The sequence below is a fragment of the Sus scrofa genome, chromosome 4, assembly GCF_000003025.6.
Source record: "Sus scrofa isolate TJ Tabasco breed Duroc chromosome 4, Sscrofa11.1, whole genome shotgun sequence".
NCBI classification, from domain to species: domain Eukaryota; kingdom Metazoa; phylum Chordata; class Mammalia; order Artiodactyla; family Suidae; genus Sus; species Sus scrofa.
Window position 1 is genome coordinate 89,394,238 of NC_010446.5, and position 17,757 is coordinate 89,411,994.

A 17,757-nucleotide genomic window follows, 5' to 3' on the forward strand; every position below is an offset into this window, starting at 1 on the left:
CATATTTTCAAATATTTGACCATTCGTTGTCTTTTCTGCTTTTATTGTTTGGGTGCTCTTCCTCAGTTGTTGCCATAGAGACCTGCGGCTGGAAACTAGAGCTGGGTTCATGGTGGTCAGGAAATGCGGAAGAGAAACTTATATTTGCATAATGCTCATTATGTGCCAGTAAAGGCTAGGTATTCTATGTGCACATAGTCTATGCTCCTGATTTTTCTGAATCCACTTAATAATTCTAAAAGGTTGGTACAGGTAAATCCATTTCACAGATGAGGAAACTAAATTAAGTCAAAAGGTTTGCCAAAGGTTTCAGAGCCAAGAAGTGGCAGAGTTAGGTCTGAGACCCGAGTTTGTCTGGCTCCAGGCTCTGAACTCGTCTCATTACCGCCCCCGCAACTTGAGGGTAGGTCTTGACTGAAAAAGAATGGGAATCAAGATGCCTCTCCCAGAAACTGTGAGCCTCTCAAAAACTGGAAGCCCTGGAGGGTCTTTAGGTGCCTTCTAACCCTAATACAAATAAGTATATCCAGATCTATTTATACCAGCTATGTCCTAATGTCTAATAAGCAACCACAAACAGGTATACTGATCCAAGATGGCCTCCCAAAGAGCCCTTGTTAAAGATGGCGCCTCCATCCGATGTCCCTCGCTTGATCCAAGCTGGCCTCTCTCACGCCCTTCTCCTGGAGCTAAAAAGGCCCTGTCCAGCAGAAAAATAGTAGCACCAAGTTAGTCGTCTTTCTTCCGTCCTTGCTAGAGCGACTAGGACTTCAGTGTCATTCTCCAAGGATCCCCGGTCGTGGCTTCTTCCCCACCCCAGCAACACCTCCAACACGCTCGCATCCTTCAGCCCCCGGCAAGATGGAGCGAACGGAAGTGGGGCAGCACAGAGGCTGTGTAGGCTGGGCGGACGGGAGGAGACACTTCCGCCCCTCACCAACATGGCTGTGAGCCGGTAGTGCGCATGATCAGCTGTCCAAGGAGCTACCCGAGTCGAGAGAGGGAGAACTCGGTCCAGGGAAATAGGAGCCTGCGGCGGCCTTGGCTGGTGAGTGCAGGACCCGACGAGAGTCTGGAGACTGGGTGGGCAGGCGGGGGAGAGCAGCTTCGATTTTATTTCCGTTTTTTAGGTCCAGAAACTCCTGGGGCGGAAGCTTTTGTTTGGAGGGAGGGGGCCGTGCCTGATCTTTATCTCCTACCCCCTTTTGTGGGCCGAACTCACTCCCCGCCCCCGGGCGCGCTCTCCTTCGATGGCAGCCGCGGGCCGCGGGGCCAAGACCACGGGATCCGCTGAACCCCCGGCCTCAATTCCTGCCTCTGCGGAGCAGCGGGGTCTCGGGATGTGACGGGCCGGGCTGGACGGGTCACGGCGCGGGCTCCTGGGCTCGCGCCCGACCGGCGCTCAGCTCTTAAGCGCCTACTGCTTGATGGGCCTGCAGGGAGACGCCGCATTCTCAGGCAAGGTCTAGGCGCCAGCCTTCTTTGGGGACTTGATTATTTTCCCTTTGTGTCCAGACTTAGCCAGGGCTCTCCCCCCCCCCCCTTTGCCTGAGCGTGCACGCTACGACATCCTATCCCACTTTCCTGTCGCATACCCCTAACGCTCAGGAAATGCTTCTGGATGCCCTACTAAGATTTGAATAAGTATCTTGACCCCGTTGCTGGGCGTCCTCAGAGGCTGCCCCGGCTGACAGCTGTGGGCCATAGAGACGCCTCCTCTGCCCTGCCCTCTTGTTTCATTGCTTCCTTCTGCTGTCAGCGCAGCAAGCTTCAGAGGGGCACTTCCTCCGTACGTTCGAGGATGGAGAGGTAGGTGGTCCCGAAATACTGGTGCTACTTCCCCCTTAGGGACCGGATCTTAATTGCAGCGCTACTTGCTCCGGACAGTTTCATTTTCAGTTCCTTTTTTTTTCTTTTTTGTGAACACTTTGGATATGGGCTTTCCATGACTTAACCGCTGAAGATAAAGGTTTGGGAGACCCTTACAGGTAGAGAACTTAAAAAAATCTTACCCCTTTCCTGTCGGGATTACTTATTGCTTTGTACTATATTGCTATTTCTTTCTAGAGGCATCTGTCTTCTCAGCCCTTTGTTTTTCCTGCCGCCGCCACCCTCACTTACCCCCACTGGGTGTCAGGGTCTTTTTTTTTTTTTTTTTTTTTTTTCTTTTGGCCTAGCAGGGGGTGGGGGCGGGCATGTGGAAGTTCCCAGGACGGGAGTTGAACCCGCACCGCAGCAGCAGCCCAGGCCACTGCAGTGACAACTGCTGCTGGATCCTTACCGCTGTGCCGCAAGAGAACTTCAGTGTCAGGGTTGTAAGGCAGGCACCTCTTAGATGGATTCTTCCTCCATTATCTCTTCTTCCAAACCCTGAACCTGGAGTTTCCCTCTTCTTGCTGAGGCTTGGTTGATTTGGAGTTGTCATGGCAACATTTTAGCAACTGTGTTGTTCTACAGGAAGGCTTAGTGAATAAAATAGAAGGGGCTTGAAGAGGATACACTTGGGCTTTAGGGTCTTTAATGAATGAGGTAAATCTGGACTCCCAAAACAAGAGCCCTGTCAGTAGAATGATGCCCAAGGGCCAAATCTGGTCTTTTATGGTTCTGGAGGTTCTCCAGTGGGTTCAGGTTTCCCTTTCTTAGATTTGAGGACAGGAATTTCTTGATGTACAATATATGCTTGAGAAGTGGGAAGAAGCATCAACATCCAAGACCTTGTGTTTTTTGATAGCTGTGGTCTAAACATGGTCCTTCTAATCTCCATGTCATGGCAGATCATGATAGCTTTAATAATAATCCATCCAGAAATACGTTATTTCTTAGTCTTTCAGTATAATTATCTCTTCTCCATCAGGAGTTGGAGTGATAATTGGAGGGGCGAGAAACACTATTCATATAATTGCTCTTTCAGTCACTGTAGACAGTCTTCAGCATCAGAATGGAGAAAGCTGATTGTCCCCTGCAGATGATTGGTTTATGTTCCTGGATGTGTCTTCATGGAGCCTAGTTCTAGAAAGAGGAGACTTCCAGTTTCTTAGACTCACTAGACTTCCTGATTTCTACCAGGACTTAGCACTCAGGCCTGTGAGGCAGGAGATACGAAGACTTCCAAAGAAGGACCAGTTCCTCGGATGTGCCCCCTCACAGAGAGATGAAGGGGTGAGTGAAGAAGAGGTAGGGTCTGGTTTGGGAGGCCTGGGAGAATGCAAAATGGCTAAGAGCACTGATTCTGGAGTCAGGCAGACCTAGATTTAGGTCCCAGCTCCATCACCTAGCTATGTGATCTGGTTTCCTGTTTATAAAATGCAGGCAGTGCTACCTACCACACAGTGCTGTTCTTAGTACTAAGTAAGATATTGCCTGTTAAGTGCTTAGCTCAGCACTAAATAAATACTAGCTCTTGTTATTCTGACCTAACCGAGCATCTGCTGGGAGTGCCAGTGAGTTTGGGAGCCATATGTTATTGGGCCAGTGAGCTTTTCATTCACTTTTTCCCATATTTTTTTGTCCCCTCACAAACAGGCAGCAGAAAACAGCTGAAACGGAAGAGGGGACAGTGCAGATTCAGGAAGGTAAGTGGGAGAAACAGAACTGAGCTAAGACCAAGAGCCCACTGGGGCCTCTCCCCCACCCCATGGGCCCATCACTTGTGTAACCTTCTTCTAAATGACACGTAGGTGGAACAGAGAGGAAAAGGCAGTAACTCACAGACTTTTCCTTTTAATTCAGGTGCGGTGGCAACTGGGGAGGACCCAACCAGTGTGGCAATTGCCAGCATCCAGTCAGCTGCCACTTTCCCTGACCCCAACGTCAAGTACGTCTTCCGAACTGAAAATGGGGGCCAGGTAAGGGAGGGGGCCAGGTGGCTGCAGGTGTTATCTGGGATTGGGAATGGGGGAGGTAACTGAACCTGTCACATGGGGAGACCTGGATTGGAGGATGAGGTGAAGATGTGGACTGTCTGGAAGGTGGGGGGTGGAGTAGAGATTGGTGTGGGGTAGGGGTTATGCTGAAACCTCTATATGGGGAAAGGCAAGGGAATGGCTAACTGTATGTTTCTGAAGGATTCTTGTTTGGGGACCCTGTCCCTGGCACTTACTCTCTTGTTCTCCCTTCCCCTTCTTCCCTTTTCCTCCTTGCCTCTAGGTGATGTACAGGGTGATCCAGGTGTCTGAGGGGCAGCTGGATGGCCAGACTGAGGGGACTGGCGCCATCAGTGGCTACCCTGCCACTCAATCCATGACCCAGGTACAGGCGTATGGACTGGGGAGGGGACTGGAGCTCTGAGTATGGAGACGAAGAAGGGAACCAATAGGATGGGGGTGTGGCACGGGATGGTGAGGCAGCTATAGCTGCCTTGACCCAAAGCTCTAGGCTCTCCCTTTCTGGATGTTTCTACTTCCCTCCTCCCTAGGGATAGAAGTAGTAGAGTAATGCACTGAAAGTATCTGACTGTCACTTCTCTCTTTTCTTCTGCTCCCTTTCCCAGGCCGTGATCCAGGGTGCGTTCACGAGTGATGATGCAGTTGACACAGAGGGGACAGCTGCTGAGACGCACTATACTTACTTCCCCAGCACTGCAGTGGGAGATGGGGCAGGGGGTACCACATCGGGGAGTACAGCAGCTGTTGTTACTACCCAGGGCTCAGAGGCACTACTGGGGCAGGCGACCCCTCCTGGCACTGGTGAGATATTGTGTGAGGATGCTGGCTGGAGGGTCTAGGATAGACTGTGGGACACAACCGGTGGGCAGTGGGCCTTTATTCATGATCCCTTAATGATCACTAAGACCTGGGTAGGCAGTGAGTCCGGGGCTGCCCTTCCAGCAGGAGGAAGGATGTTCTTTTTAGAGGAGGGTCCCAGGGCTTTGGCCTTAGAGCTTGGTGAGGTTCCTAGTCCCATGTCCTGACAGCACCTCCCCTACATCTTCACAGGTCAGTTCTTTGTGATGATGTCACCACAAGAAGTGTTACAAGGTGGCAGCCAGCGCTCTATTGCTCCCAGGACCCACCCTTATTCCCCGTGAGTGACCCTTGTTTCATCTCAGTTACTGGGAATGGTCTTGATTCTTTCCAGATTTGATGTCCTCCCTTACCCAATCTCCAATCTTATTTCTTGACGTTCCCTCACTCTGGCTACCCTGGGCTCTGTTGTTAGGAAGTCAGAAGCTCCTCGGACAACTCGGGATGAGAAACGCAGGGCTCAGCATAATGAAGGTGGGTGTGATCTGAGTGTGAAGCTTGGAGCTGTCTGGTCGGGCTGGGGACAGCAGTGACACTGGGGGGAAAGGTTAAGAAATGTTACCACCTTGGGGCCTTTGGTGAGTTCTCTTCAAGTCACCTTGTCCTCTGCTCCCCCTGCCCCCACAGTGGAACGCCGCCGTCGAGACAAGATTAACAACTGGATTGTACAGCTGTCCAAGATCATCCCAGACTGCTCCATGGAGAGCACCAAGTCTGGCCAGGTCATGGAAAGACCCTGGTAGTGGGCAGGATGCCTGAATTCTGTCTCCTGGTATTGTTTCCAGAAATGGAAGAGAGTGGGCACACATGGCAGTAGTCTTTTCTTATCTTTCTCTGATGTTCCTGAATCCCTGGGAGATGTTATTCCAACACCCTGAAGGGAAAATGAGTTCCAAAGCCTGAACATGCTTTTGGAAAGCAACCTAAGTATCTCACCTCCTAGTCCTCATTGTGTTGGCTTTTTCTTACAGAGTAAAGGTGGAATTCTGTCCAAAGCCTGTGATTATATCCAGGAGCTTCGGCAGAGTAACCACCGGTTGTCTGAAGAACTGCAGGGGCTTGACCAACTGCAGTTGGATAATGATGTGCTTCGACAGCAGGTTAGACCCCCACCTTCAGTACAGCCGTCCTCAACCTCCATAGCACTAACCCAATTTGGGACTCCTTACTTTGCTTTCCAGAGAGAGGGCTTTATCTTTTTCTCCTCGCCAGTGGATGTCCCAGTAAGCCCAGGAACTTGGCTGTACCAACTTTTCTACTTAACTCCCCTTACTGCCTCTTTCCTATGTCAGGTGGAAGATCTTAAAAACAAGAATCTGCTGCTACGAGCTCAGTTGCGGCACCATGGAGTAGAGGTCGTCATCAAGAATGACAGCAACTAACTCTGGGGATTCAGGGGCTTTGGGCCCTACAGCCCCTTTCTGAGAACTGCAGATAGCCCAGGAGCAACAGGCTAACCCCGTGCCCCTTTCCCTCACTGCCCACTTCTGGCGTGGGACTGGGGGAAGTCCAGAAGGTGTGTCTCTGAACTGAGGCCCTGTGACACAGCAGCCTGCAGTGGTGTGAAACACACATGTGGATGTGCACTGACAGCCTTGCCCAACCCCACCATGCAGCCCCTGGGCCCTTGTGCTCCTCTCGCACAATGCATGTGCTGTCTCCATGCTGGATACGGGACACACTAAACTGGGGGGCTTGCCCTGTGCTTGCTTAGAGTGCCAGCAGAGGGTCTGCTGACAAGCAGTGCTCTGTCTTGCCCCAGGACTCTGGCGCTTCCACTGGTTCTTCCTTTCCTTGGAGCTCAGATGTGCACCTGAGGACTCTGGGGAACAGGCTTTAGCAAAAAGTGGGGATAGGATGCTTAGCAGTGGCTGCTGCCCCAGGAAGAGGGGATTGGCCAGTGAGCAGCTAAGGCCTATGCAGAAGTCTCTGGAACGAGGGAGAACAACAGGCAGGGGCCCACTGGGGGCCTAACCCCCTTGTGGGGATGGTTTTTTTTTTTTTTTTTTTTCCCTTTCCTTTCCTTCTTTTTTTTTTTTTTTTTTTTTAAGATAAAATGTTCAGAGCCACAATTGTCTCCTGTTCTTCCTTTTGTGGGCCCCAGGGTGGAAGGGAGGGAACACACTGCGCTTTGACCAATTAGGGTTGGGCCAAGATTAGGGTGGGGTACTGCTCCTATACTACTTACTCTTGAGTCCCACTACCTGGGACAGGGCAGTGCGTGGTTGCCCACCCATGCCTGGCAATCGCGAGGGTTTCTTTATCTGGTGTGTATTGAGGGCACCAGGAATAGGTGCCTCGGGGGCGGTGCGGGAGGCGGTGCCTTCGCTTCCGGTTCCGGTCTCGACTTGGCTCCGGCTCCAGCTTCGGGAGGGCGGGAGAGATGCTGCGGGCACCGAGGGGGCGGTCCGGGGCCACATTCCTGAAGCTCGCTTTTGCGGCGCGCACCATGGCTGGAGGTACCTGCAGGGGGAGACCTGGGATCTCCATGTGGCCCTCGGAGCACGTGAAGCCCCCGGGTGGAGGTGTCCGCGGCGGGAGGCGCGAAGGGGCGTGCGGAGGGGTCCTCACGCAACCCCCGCGGGGTTGGGGAACTGCCAGGTGAGGGGTCGCCGGGGTAGCCTGGCCTCGCGGTCCTGCGCCTCTCAAGGCTCTCGTGCCTCCTTCCTCAGAGCCCACGGTCTCGCTCTCTGAACTCCGTTCGCTGCTAGCCTCAGGCCGGGCCCGGCTCATCGACGTGCGATCTAGGGAGGAGGCGGCCGCTGGGACCATCCCTGGGGCGCTCAACATCCCGGGTATGGGATTGTGAGGGGATGCCCCTGTGGTGGAGTGAGACAGACCTGGAGGCTCCTAGCCGATGGGACCTCACTTAAGATAGTGTGGGAAAGACCCTGATTAGGGGGGCCCTGTATTCCCTGTAGCCCCACCAACCCGCACTTCCCTTTGATTGGAGGCGGATTCTGGCAGCAGAACTTGCCCTTCCAGTTTGAGGGAATAACAGGCAATGAGGAAGGGGCAGGTCAGCCTTTCTCTACATGCTGGACCTCCCCAAGGCTGGATTCCTGAGTCCGCCTGGTCCTTAAAACTAGGGAAGTGGCTTCCACTTAAAGCTTATTTGGCTGTCTTCATGTGCAAGTAGACTAATCTTGTTCTTGAGGTGGGGGTGGGGGTGGGGGTGTGGTCACCATGTGTTGTTTTGGAGCCCCCTGGAGATTTGTTCCACCACAGGACCGGTCCTTCCAGGCCCAACCTCTGATCTTGAGATTGCCTAACTGCCGGCTTTCCATTCTGTCCTCTGACGCGTCCTCCCAGTGTCAGAGTTGGAAAGTGCCCTGCAGATGGAGCCAGCTGCTTTCAAGGCTTTGTACTCTGCCGAGAAGCCAAAGCTGGAAGAAGAGAACCTCATTTTCTTCTGTCAGATGGGCAAGAGGGGCTTGCAGGCCACACAGTTGGCACAGGGCCTTGGATACAAAGGGTATGGGGACAATGTGGATTGCTACCGGGGGAGTGACTGGGGACTGCCTCCTGGGCACGTCCTTCCCTCACGCCTCTTTTTCTCCACAGGGCTCGGAACTACGAAGGGGCCTATAGAGAATGGTTCCAGAAAGAAGGCTAGGTAGAAGGTGGTTTACTGAATGCTCCCTCCCCCTGTCCATGGCCACCTTTACTAAGAGTGATGATGGCGCTGACTTGTTGGGTTGGGTAACTTCTTATAGTGCTGTGCACGCAAAAGCATCAAATAAAGAGCATTTAATTAAAGTACTGGAAGCGCTTAATTTGTCAGGTGGACTGAAAACAATTCTACATCTAGACCTCACTTCAGCCCTAGGTCCTTCTTCCAACATTCATCTACCTCCCCACCCTTCACACACACAAACAAAAACACTTAGCACTTTGTCAAGAGACTATAATTCTAGAACAGTTGTTTTAAGTCCAGGATTCACATCAGAATCTCTTGATACTTTATTAAAAAAAAAAAAAAAAAAAGCTTGGGCTCCATCTCAGATTTGGAATCTCGAGCTTGGGACCTGGGCATTAATGGTTTTATGAGCCCCTCAAGTGATTCTAATATGCATTCAGGAACCAGAACCCCTGCTCTAGATCAGAGGTCAACAAACTATGGCCCCATTTGGTTTTTCTGCCATGACCATTTGTTTACATATTATCTATGGCTACTTTTGTGCAAAAATGGCAGAAGAGTTGCAAGAGAGACTATATATTTTTCTTTTTTTTTTCTTTTTGTTTTTTTGTCTTTTTTTTAGGGCCGCACCCACAGCATATGGAGGTTCCCAGGCTAGGGGTCTAATCCTAGCTGTTGCTGCTGGCCTACACCACAGCCACAGCAACGCCAGATCCAAGCCTCATCTGCGACCTACACCATAGCTCATAGTAATGCTGGATCCTTAACCCACCAAGTGAGTCCAGGGATCGAACCTGAGTCCTCATGGATACTAGTTGGGTTTGTTAACCACTGAACCACGATGGGGACTCCTATATGTTTTTCAACGCCTTACATTTTTATGTATTCAGACCTTTATAGAAAAAGTTTGGGAGTTCCCTGATGGCTCAGTGGTTAAGGATCCAGCATTGTCGCTGCTGTGGCTCAGGTTCAATCCCTAGCCCAGGAACTTTTGCATGCTACAGGCATGGCCAAAAAAAAAATTTGCCTGTCCTTGCATTAGATCTTCAAGTTGGGTTCCCAGCCCCAACTTTACTTTCCTGAGGTTTTGTCACTGTGTTGAGGAGACGGAAAGGGCTGTCCCAGGCAGTTGGGTGAAGGAATGGCTACCACCCTTAATCCCATGTACACATGTGTACATGTGTCAAACACAGATTACAAGTGCGAGGAGCTCCCCCTATGCCATCAGAAACAGATCCCAGTTTTTATCAACACTGTTCTCTGATCCCACAATAGATTTAACAATATTTAATTAAAAATTAAAAAAAAAAAAAAGTCCTTACCGCTGTGGCACAGTGGGTTAAGAATCTGACTGCAAGGAGTTCCCGTCGTGGCTCAGCGGAAATGAATCCGACTAGGAACCATGAGATTTCGGGTTCGATCCCTGGCCTTCTTCAGTGGGTTAAGGATTCGGCATTGCCTTGACCTGTGGTGTAGGTCACAGACATGGCTTGGATCCTGCATTGCTGTGGCTGTGGTGTAGGCTGGCAGCTGTTGCTCTGATTCAACCCCTAGCCTGGGAGCCTCCATAAGCGATGGGTATGGCTCTAAAAAGCCAAAAAAAGAAAAAAAAAAAAGAAAGAAAAGAAAGAATCTGACTGCTGCGGCTTGAGTCACTGTAGAGGCGTGGGTTCCAGTGTAGTGGGTTAAAGGATCTGAGTATAGTGGGTTAAAGGATCTGGTGTTGCTGCAGTTTCAGCTCAGATTCAATGCCTGGCCCAGGAACATCTGTATGCCCAGGGTGTGGCCATTAAATAAACAAACAAAAAAAGGATTTTCCTTGTGGGGAATTTCATATGCACTCGAAACAGAATTCAACATTATGCAGCAGGTATGTAACTTCCTTCTGGTAAGCTGCATAGTTTCACGCATATCCCTCCAGACCTTTTAAATACTTCCATGGCGCAGTTGACTTTTACATTTGATTTTTAAGAAGTTTATTCCTTAATTTATGAAAGAAAAGATCAAGTCAGAGATGGACCCAGTAGTCTGATTTTTCAAATTTCTGAAGACATCCCTTCAGACTTGTCCTGCATTTCTCGACTTTCTCTTACCGCTACTTTTCACTTTGCCTTCGGGACTGTACCCAGCCCTCCTACATCTTTTACCTCACAGTCTACACTGCACGCTGTATACAGTCTTCATTTGTCTGGGCTCGCCACCTTCCACAGACTAATTTCACTCATTTCCTATCACGGTACTGTCTGAACTTAGCTGGACATCGTTGGGTCTGGAGATAAATTTGAAATATGTAAAGGAGTCTAGTCTAGGGTCTGGCAAATGATAGGTGTCATTTACTCTTTCTCCAAATACTCAAATTGCTTCGGTTCTCAGGCTGGTTGGGAAATTTTTCCTGGGGTCTAGTTTCCCACTTTGAGTCTTAACTGTTTTGGTCTTCTCTTTTTCCCTCCTCAAGCTTTAGAACTTAATTATGGCATTTCTTTCTTTCTTTCCTTCCTTTCTTTCTTTCCTTCCTTTCTTTCTTTCTTTCTTTCTTGCATAATCTACCTACAATAAAATGCACAGTCCTTAAGTGTTTAGTTTGAGGAGTTTCGACAATTGCATGCTTACTGGTAACAAGCATCCTAAGCAAGAACAAGAACAATGAAATCCCCAGAATTTCTCTGGGGCCCTTTTCTAGTCAATTCCATCCCCCATCTCTTTCGAGGCAACCATTTTCCATCTTATATCACCTAAACTAGTTTTCTAGTTTCCTTCCTGGTCTGCCAACCTATACTGTTTGCTTTCTTCAGTTTAGCTGATGAAGGTTAGAGAGGCTCCTGGAAGTAAACTGAGCTGGTCCACTCTGCGACCATGCCCTCTGGCTTGATCATTGTTAAGGGAACATTCCTCTTTCTTCCTCATTAACTTTAAGTTTCATAATCTTCATAGGCTGTTCCAACCCATTACCTTGCCCTTTAACATTCCCTTTTCATTTCCTCATAGCTAACTAGTTCAGCGGGTGAGGCCGAAGAGCTAGTTTACCAGCTCTGTGTCTTTCCCTTTCCTTCTGCCTTTCCAGGCTGTAACAGACTTCTCTCTCTCACCATACTTTACCCTAGGTTTGTGTTGACCATGCCATCGTATCCACTACATTACATTTTTGTTGGTTATCTTCTCTCAGTTGTTTGCGAATTCCTCAGAGGAGGAACTGGCTTTCATTTCCTTACCTCTAGTGTCTCAGACGTGACTTCTTCCTTTTTTTTTTTTTTTTTTTTTTTTTTGTCTTTTTGCCTTTTCTAGGGCTGCTCCCGCGGCATATGGAGGTTCCCAGGCTAGGGGTTGAATCGGAGCTGCAGCTGCTGGCCTACACCACAGCCATAGCAACCTGGGATCTGAGCCACATCTGTGACCTACACCGTAGTTCACGGCAGTGCCAGATCCTTAACCCACTGAGTGAGGCCAGGGATCGAACCCCCAACCTCATGGTTCCTGGTTGGATTTGTTTCCACTGCACCCTAGGGGAACTCCCAGAATCTTCTAAAGTCAGTCTTTCTGACACATCACTGCCTGAGGAATTTTAAAGTAACATTTTAATCTTATCAGTCAGAGTTGATATTTTACAATAGGTCCTTGTTGCCTAGTGGCTCAAGTATGTGTCTTGGCCTGGCCTTTCCAGCTGTTTCTAGTCTGGATCTGGCATCACCCTGGCTTTTCAAACATATCTTTCAGGGCCAGCTCCCATCGGGCTGGTTTCTTTAATGGGCTAAGTAGACCCTACTACTTGACCCTGACCTTTACTCACCATTCCTCCTGTTTGGGACGCTTCCAGCCTCTTTTCTACCACTCTGAATTTCACAAGAATTAGAAGAATGTATTTGGCAGAACACTCACTGTCTTCATCCAGAGAGCTTTTATGCTGAAGGCAAATGGAGAAAAATAACCAGATAAGATTACGTAACTGATTCATGAAGGACAAAAGAAACATGAAAACAGTAAATAAAGTACACATCTCTATGTAGCACTATCACACTGTAATATAACTTGTGTAGTTCTTCCCCTTTGGACTGAACTATTTAAGGGGAGGGACTGTTTATTTCACTTTTGTATGGCTAACAATTAAACCAGAACCGAGGGAGTTCCTTGGTGGCCTAGCAGGTTAAGGATCTGGCATCGCTGCAGCAGGTTGGGTCACTACTGTGATGTGGGTTCAACCGATCCCTGGCCTAAGAACTTCCACATGCCCTGGGTACAACCAAAACAAAAAACCCAGAACCCAGTATAAAGGAGGTACTCAATCAATGTTGAATTTTGTTGAAGTGTTTAATAATTCCTAGGCAGGGACATTCAAGTAGGTGGGGGGGGGGGGAGTTGGGAATAATACCACAAGTGGTAGGTAGTATGTTATTATATAAAGAGCAAAAGCCATGAATCAGAATTCTGAGGTCCAGTTCTGACTCAGCACTACTTGGTGGTCATTGCAAGTTACTTTTTAACTATTCCAATTCTAACTTATCTGTAAAATCAGGGTTAAAAGACTTATCTCTGTAGATGGTTGTGAAAGTTTACTGGGATAATAACATATGTAAAGTGCCTATCATATAAAACCTGTGAGATGTATATATGAGTAAACACAAGAAGGTAAATAAAATAACATAGATATTATTGAAACTTGATGGAAGGGAACTAACGACTGGCAGTGGAAAAGTGCATTTTTAAAAAGAAAATACAGGAGTTCCCGTCATGGTGCAGAGGAAATGAATCTGACTAGGAACCATGAAGTTTCAGGTTCGATCCCTGGCCTCGCTCAGTGGGTTAAGGATCCAGCGTTGCCAATGAGCTGTGGTGTAGGTCACAGACTCGGCTTGGATCTGGCATTGCTGTGGCTCTGGTGTAGGCTGGCAGCTGCAGCTCCGATGAGACCCCTAGCCTGGGAACCTCCATATGCTGCAGGTGTGGCCCTAAAAACTCAAAAGACAAAAAAAAAAAAAAAAAAAAAAAAAAAAGAAAAAGAAAAAGAAAATACGTGTAATAGAAGAGTCAGGGGAATTCTTGCAACAGGCTTAGGATCTGGCATAGTCACTGAAGCACTTCTGGTCACTGCTGTGGCACAGGTTCTATCCCTGGCCCAGGAAGTTCCACATGCCACAGGTGCAGCAGAAGAAGGAGGAGAAGAAGAAGAAAGAGAGTCAGCATAGGAATTGCCATCGTGGCTCAGCGTTAATGAACTTGACTAGTATCCATAAGGAAGTGGGTTTGATCCCTGACCTCACTCAGTGGGTTAAGGATCCTGTGTTACTGCGGCTGTGGTGTAGGCTGGCAGCTACAGCTCTAATTCTACCCCTAGCCTGGGAACTTCCATATGCCCCAGGTGTGGCCCTAAAAAGAAAAAAAAAAAAAAAAGAAGAGTCAGCCTAAGTGTGTAGTTTGATGACTTTTTACACACTCATTTAACCACTGCTGTGGTCAGAAAACAAACACTGTGTGATGTGCATCTTTTAAACCATGTCAAGACTTGCTTTATAGCTAAGTGTATGGTCAGTTTTTGTATATGATCCATGAACACTTGAAAAGAGGGTATATTCTGCAGTTTGGGGGTGCACTGTACTATATGTCAGGCACGGTTTAATTATTTTGTTCAAATCTATAGCTCTTAATGATTTTTTTCCTCTGCTTACTATTATTATTATTATACATATTTTTGTCTTTTTTGCCATTTCTAGGGCCGCTCTCACGGCATATGGAGGTTCCCAGGCTAGGGGTCTAATTGGAGCTGTAGCTGCCGGCCTACGCCAGAGCCACAGCAACGTGGGATCTGAGCCACGTCTGCAACCTACACCACAGCTCACGGCAATGCTGGATCCTTAACCCACTGAGCAAGGCCAGGGATCGAACCCACAACCTCATGGTTCCTAGTCGGATTCGTTAACCACTGAGCCACGACGGGAACTCCTCTTTACTTATTCTTATAGAGGTATGTTTAATCTCTCGCCATGTCTTTCCTCCCTTTTTTTTTTGGCATTTTTACTTGTATACTTGGAGACTATGTCATTTGATGTTACAGATTTTAAATTGTTATGCTTCCTCCAGAATGGATCCTTTTCTCATTATGTCCTTCTTTATTTCTGGTGATGCTTCCTATCTTAAAGTCTATTCTGTCTGCTGTTATTACAACTACACCCGTTTCATTTCAGTTAGTGTTTACATGATTAATAATAGACCAAGTCTCCCGGAATTCATATTAACCAAACAAGAAAACTCTAAGCACATTTAGACACAGGAATTGGACTATAGAAAAACAGATTATTCATTATTATTATTATTATTATTATTTTTAGGGCTGCACCATGGCATATGGAGGTTCCCAGACTAGGGGTACAATGTGAGCTGTAGTTGCCAGCCTCTGCCACAGCCACAGCAATGCAGGATCCAAGCTGCATCTGTGACCTACATCACAGCTCATGGCAACACGGGATACTTAACCCACTGAGCGAGACCAGGGATTGCACCTGCATCCTAACAGATACTACTCAGATTTGTTTCTGCTGAGCCACGATGGGAATGACCTATTTACATTAATTTATTATTATTACTATTATTTAGCTTTTTAGGGCCGCACTTGGCAGCCTATGGAATTTCCCAGGCTAGGGGTTGAATAGGAGCTGCAGCTGCTGGCCACAGCCACAGCAACAACAGATCCAAGCCACACCTGCAAACTATACCACAGCTCACAACAATGCCAGATCCCCAACCCACTGAGTGAGGCCAGGGATCGAACCCTCATCCTCATGGATACTAGTTGGATTCGTTTCTACTGTGCCACAACAGGAACTCCCTAAAAATAGTGTAGGAGTTCCCTATACTATTGGGGCAGTGGGTTAAGAAGCCGATTGCAACAGCTGGGGCTTGCTGTGGAGGGGCACGTTTGATCCCTGCCAGGTACAGTGGGTAAAAGGATCTGGCATTTCCACAGCTACAGTGTAGTTTGCAGCTGCAGCTTGGATTCAGTTCCTGGCCTGGAAACTTCCATATGCTGGTGTGGCCATTAAAAAAAAAAAAATAGGCGTTCCCACTGTGGCTCAGTGGTAACAAACCTGACTAGTAACCGTGAGGATGCAGGTTTGATCCCTAGTCCTGCTCAGTGTGTTGAGGATCTGGCATTGCCATGAGCTGCAGTGAAGGTCACAGATGTGGCCTGGATCTGGCATTGCTGTGGCTGTGGCTGTGGTGTAGGCCGGCAGCTGCAGCTCCAATTTGACCTCTAGCCTGGGAACTTCTGTATGCCTCTAGTGTGGTCCTAAAAAGGCCAAAAAAAAAAAAAAAAAAAAAAAGTGAAAATGAACTTAAAAAACAAAAACAGACTCAGAGACATACAAAACGGGGAGGTGGTGGGATAAATTAAAGGGGAAGGATAAATTAAATTAGGAGTATGAGATTAAGAGATTCACACTATATGCATAAAATAGATAACAAGGATTTACTGTATAGGACAGGAAACTATATTCAATAGCCTGTAATAACCTATAATGGGAAAGAATAAAAAAAAGAGGCATTCCTGTCATGGCTCAGTGGTTAACAAAAGCAACTAGGATCCATGAAGACTCAGGTTTTATCCTTGGCCTTGCTTAGTGGGTTAAGGATCCAGCGTTGCTGCAAGCTATGGTTTAGGTCACAGACACAGCTCAGATCCTGCGTTACTGTGGCTGTGGCGTAGGCCCGCAGCTGTAGCTCTGATTCAACCCCTAGCCCAGGAACTTCCATATGCTGTGGGTGCAGCCCTAAAAAGACAAAAAAAGAGAATATATGTATGTATAACCAAATCACTTTGCTATACACCTGAAACTAACAAATATTGTGAATCAACTATACTTCAACTTAAAAAAAAAAAAAGGAGAGTTCTCATGTTCTCATCATGGCTCAGCAGAAACAAATCTGACTAGTATGCATGAGGATGCAGGTTTGATCCCTGGCCTCGCTCAGTGGGTTAAGGATCTGGCATTGCTGTGAGCAAAGGTACAGCTCACAGACTCGGGTTGGATCCTGAGTTGCTGTGGCTGTGGTGTAGGCCAGCAGCTGTAAGTTCCATTAGACCCCTAGCCTGGGAATCTCCATATGCTGCAGGTGTGGCCCTAAAAAGAAGAAAGAAAGAAAGAAAGAAAAAAAAAAAGATTTCTGCACAGCAAAGGAAACCCTAAAGAACATAAAAAGACAACCCACAGAATGGGAGAAAATCTTTGCAAGTGAATCGACTGACAAAGGATTAATCTCCAAAATTTATAAACAACTTCTGCAGCTCCATACCCCAAAAACAAACAACTTCATCAAAAAATGGGCAGAAGATCTAAACAGACAGTTCTCCAAAGAAGACATACAGATGGCCGAGAAACACATGAAAAGATGTTCAACATCACTCATTATTAGAGAGATGTAAATCAAAATCTCTCTGAGGTACCACCTTACACCAGCCAGAATGGCCATCATCCAAAAGTCTACAAACACTGAAAGGCCAGTCGAGTGAAAATCCCTCTCGTCCTGACTCGGAAGAGGCGACACCCCAAATTACTCACGAGACGCGGTCTTGATGTAAACAGCAAGAGGATTTTTATTCCGAGCGCGCTGGGGCCCACAGTCGTACGCCACGCAGGGGTAGAGGACTGCGGCCCCGAGTGTGGAGTCGGGACAGCTTTTATGGGGTTCACAACAAAGCCCACGCTTTTATAAACTAATCATTTTAAAATATTGTCAACCAGTCAATTTAAAACTTCGAGAGCCCGTGCTTTGTGGACCAATTAATTTTAAGTTGTTCTGGAGTTACATGTTTGTGCTTGTCTCTGGGTGGGGGAGACATATTGTCACCAAGATATATTTATCAGGATTTTCAACATTTTGTGGCACGCCCGATCTTACTGGGGTCGGTTAGGCGATTGACTTCTCTTTTTATCTTATGCAAGCAGGTTTACAGAAGCCAAACAAGCAGTTAGGAGCAGTTTCAAGAAGTTTCAAGCATAGAGGCACATACTCAGGGGCCTGTTTTTCCCTTTCCACAAAGTTTTGTACAGAGCAGAAAGCAAGCCCTAAAACAGCAAAAAGTATGATCTTTTACCTATAGGGAACAGGGTCTGGAATTCGAGGGCATTTAGAGCTTCTTATTAACTTCCTGGGTTCTGGGAGAGTCAGGTTGCATTTTCATCCTTTCAACACTAAGTGCTGGAGAGGGTGTGGAGAAAAAGGAACCCTAGTACACTGTTGGTGGGATTGTAAATTGGTGCAACCACTGTGGAAAGCAGGATGGAGATGCCTCAGAAAACTAAACATAGAACTACCATTTGATCCAGCAATCCCACTCCTGGGCATCTAGCCAGAGAAAACCACGACTCGCAAAGACACATGTACTCC

General features: G+C 47.8%; 2 protein-coding genes and 1 long non-coding RNA gene across 17 annotated transcripts; 2 read left to right on the forward strand and 1 right to left on the reverse strand.

Moving 5' to 3' along the window:
• Positions 896 to 6,811, forward strand: USF1 (upstream transcription factor 1). 14 transcript variants are annotated; one of them, XM_013996844.2, is made up of 11 exons: positions 896 to 1,048; positions 3,067 to 3,174; positions 3,523 to 3,572; positions 3,730 to 3,845; positions 4,147 to 4,248; positions 4,490 to 4,685; positions 4,935 to 5,022; positions 5,158 to 5,216; positions 5,370 to 5,464; positions 5,714 to 5,842; positions 6,035 to 6,801. In XM_013996844.2, the coding sequence occupies exons 5-11, from the start codon at positions 4,150 to 4,152 to the stop codon at positions 6,122 to 6,124; spliced, it is 756 nt and encodes a 251-aa protein (XP_013852298.1). In that variant the 5' UTR covers positions 896 to 1,048; positions 3,067 to 3,174; positions 3,523 to 3,572; positions 3,730 to 3,845; positions 4,147 to 4,149; the 3' UTR covers positions 6,125 to 6,801.
• LOC106510114 lies at positions 6,979 to 17,409 on the reverse strand. Its single transcript, XR_001308310.2, has 3 exons — positions 16,929 to 17,409; positions 12,167 to 12,280; positions 6,979 to 7,205 (listed from the first exon to the last, which is right to left on the reverse strand). It is a non-coding gene; the product is annotated as an uncharacterized LOC106510114 (long non-coding RNA).
• Positions 7,083 to 8,504, forward strand: TSTD1 (thiosulfate sulfurtransferase like domain containing 1). 2 transcript variants are annotated; one of them, XM_001928159.4, is made up of 4 exons: positions 7,083 to 7,201; positions 7,415 to 7,537; positions 8,055 to 8,217; positions 8,307 to 8,504. In XM_001928159.4, exons 1-4 carry the CDS (start codon positions 7,126 to 7,128, stop codon positions 8,356 to 8,358), a joined length of 414 nt encoding a protein of 137 aa, XP_001928194.1. In that variant the 5' UTR covers positions 7,083 to 7,125; the 3' UTR covers positions 8,359 to 8,504. The 2 variants fall into 2 exon arrangements, with proteins under 2 accessions (XP_001928194.1, XP_020945206.1); XM_021089547.1 differs by having other exon boundaries at positions 7,105 to 7,267.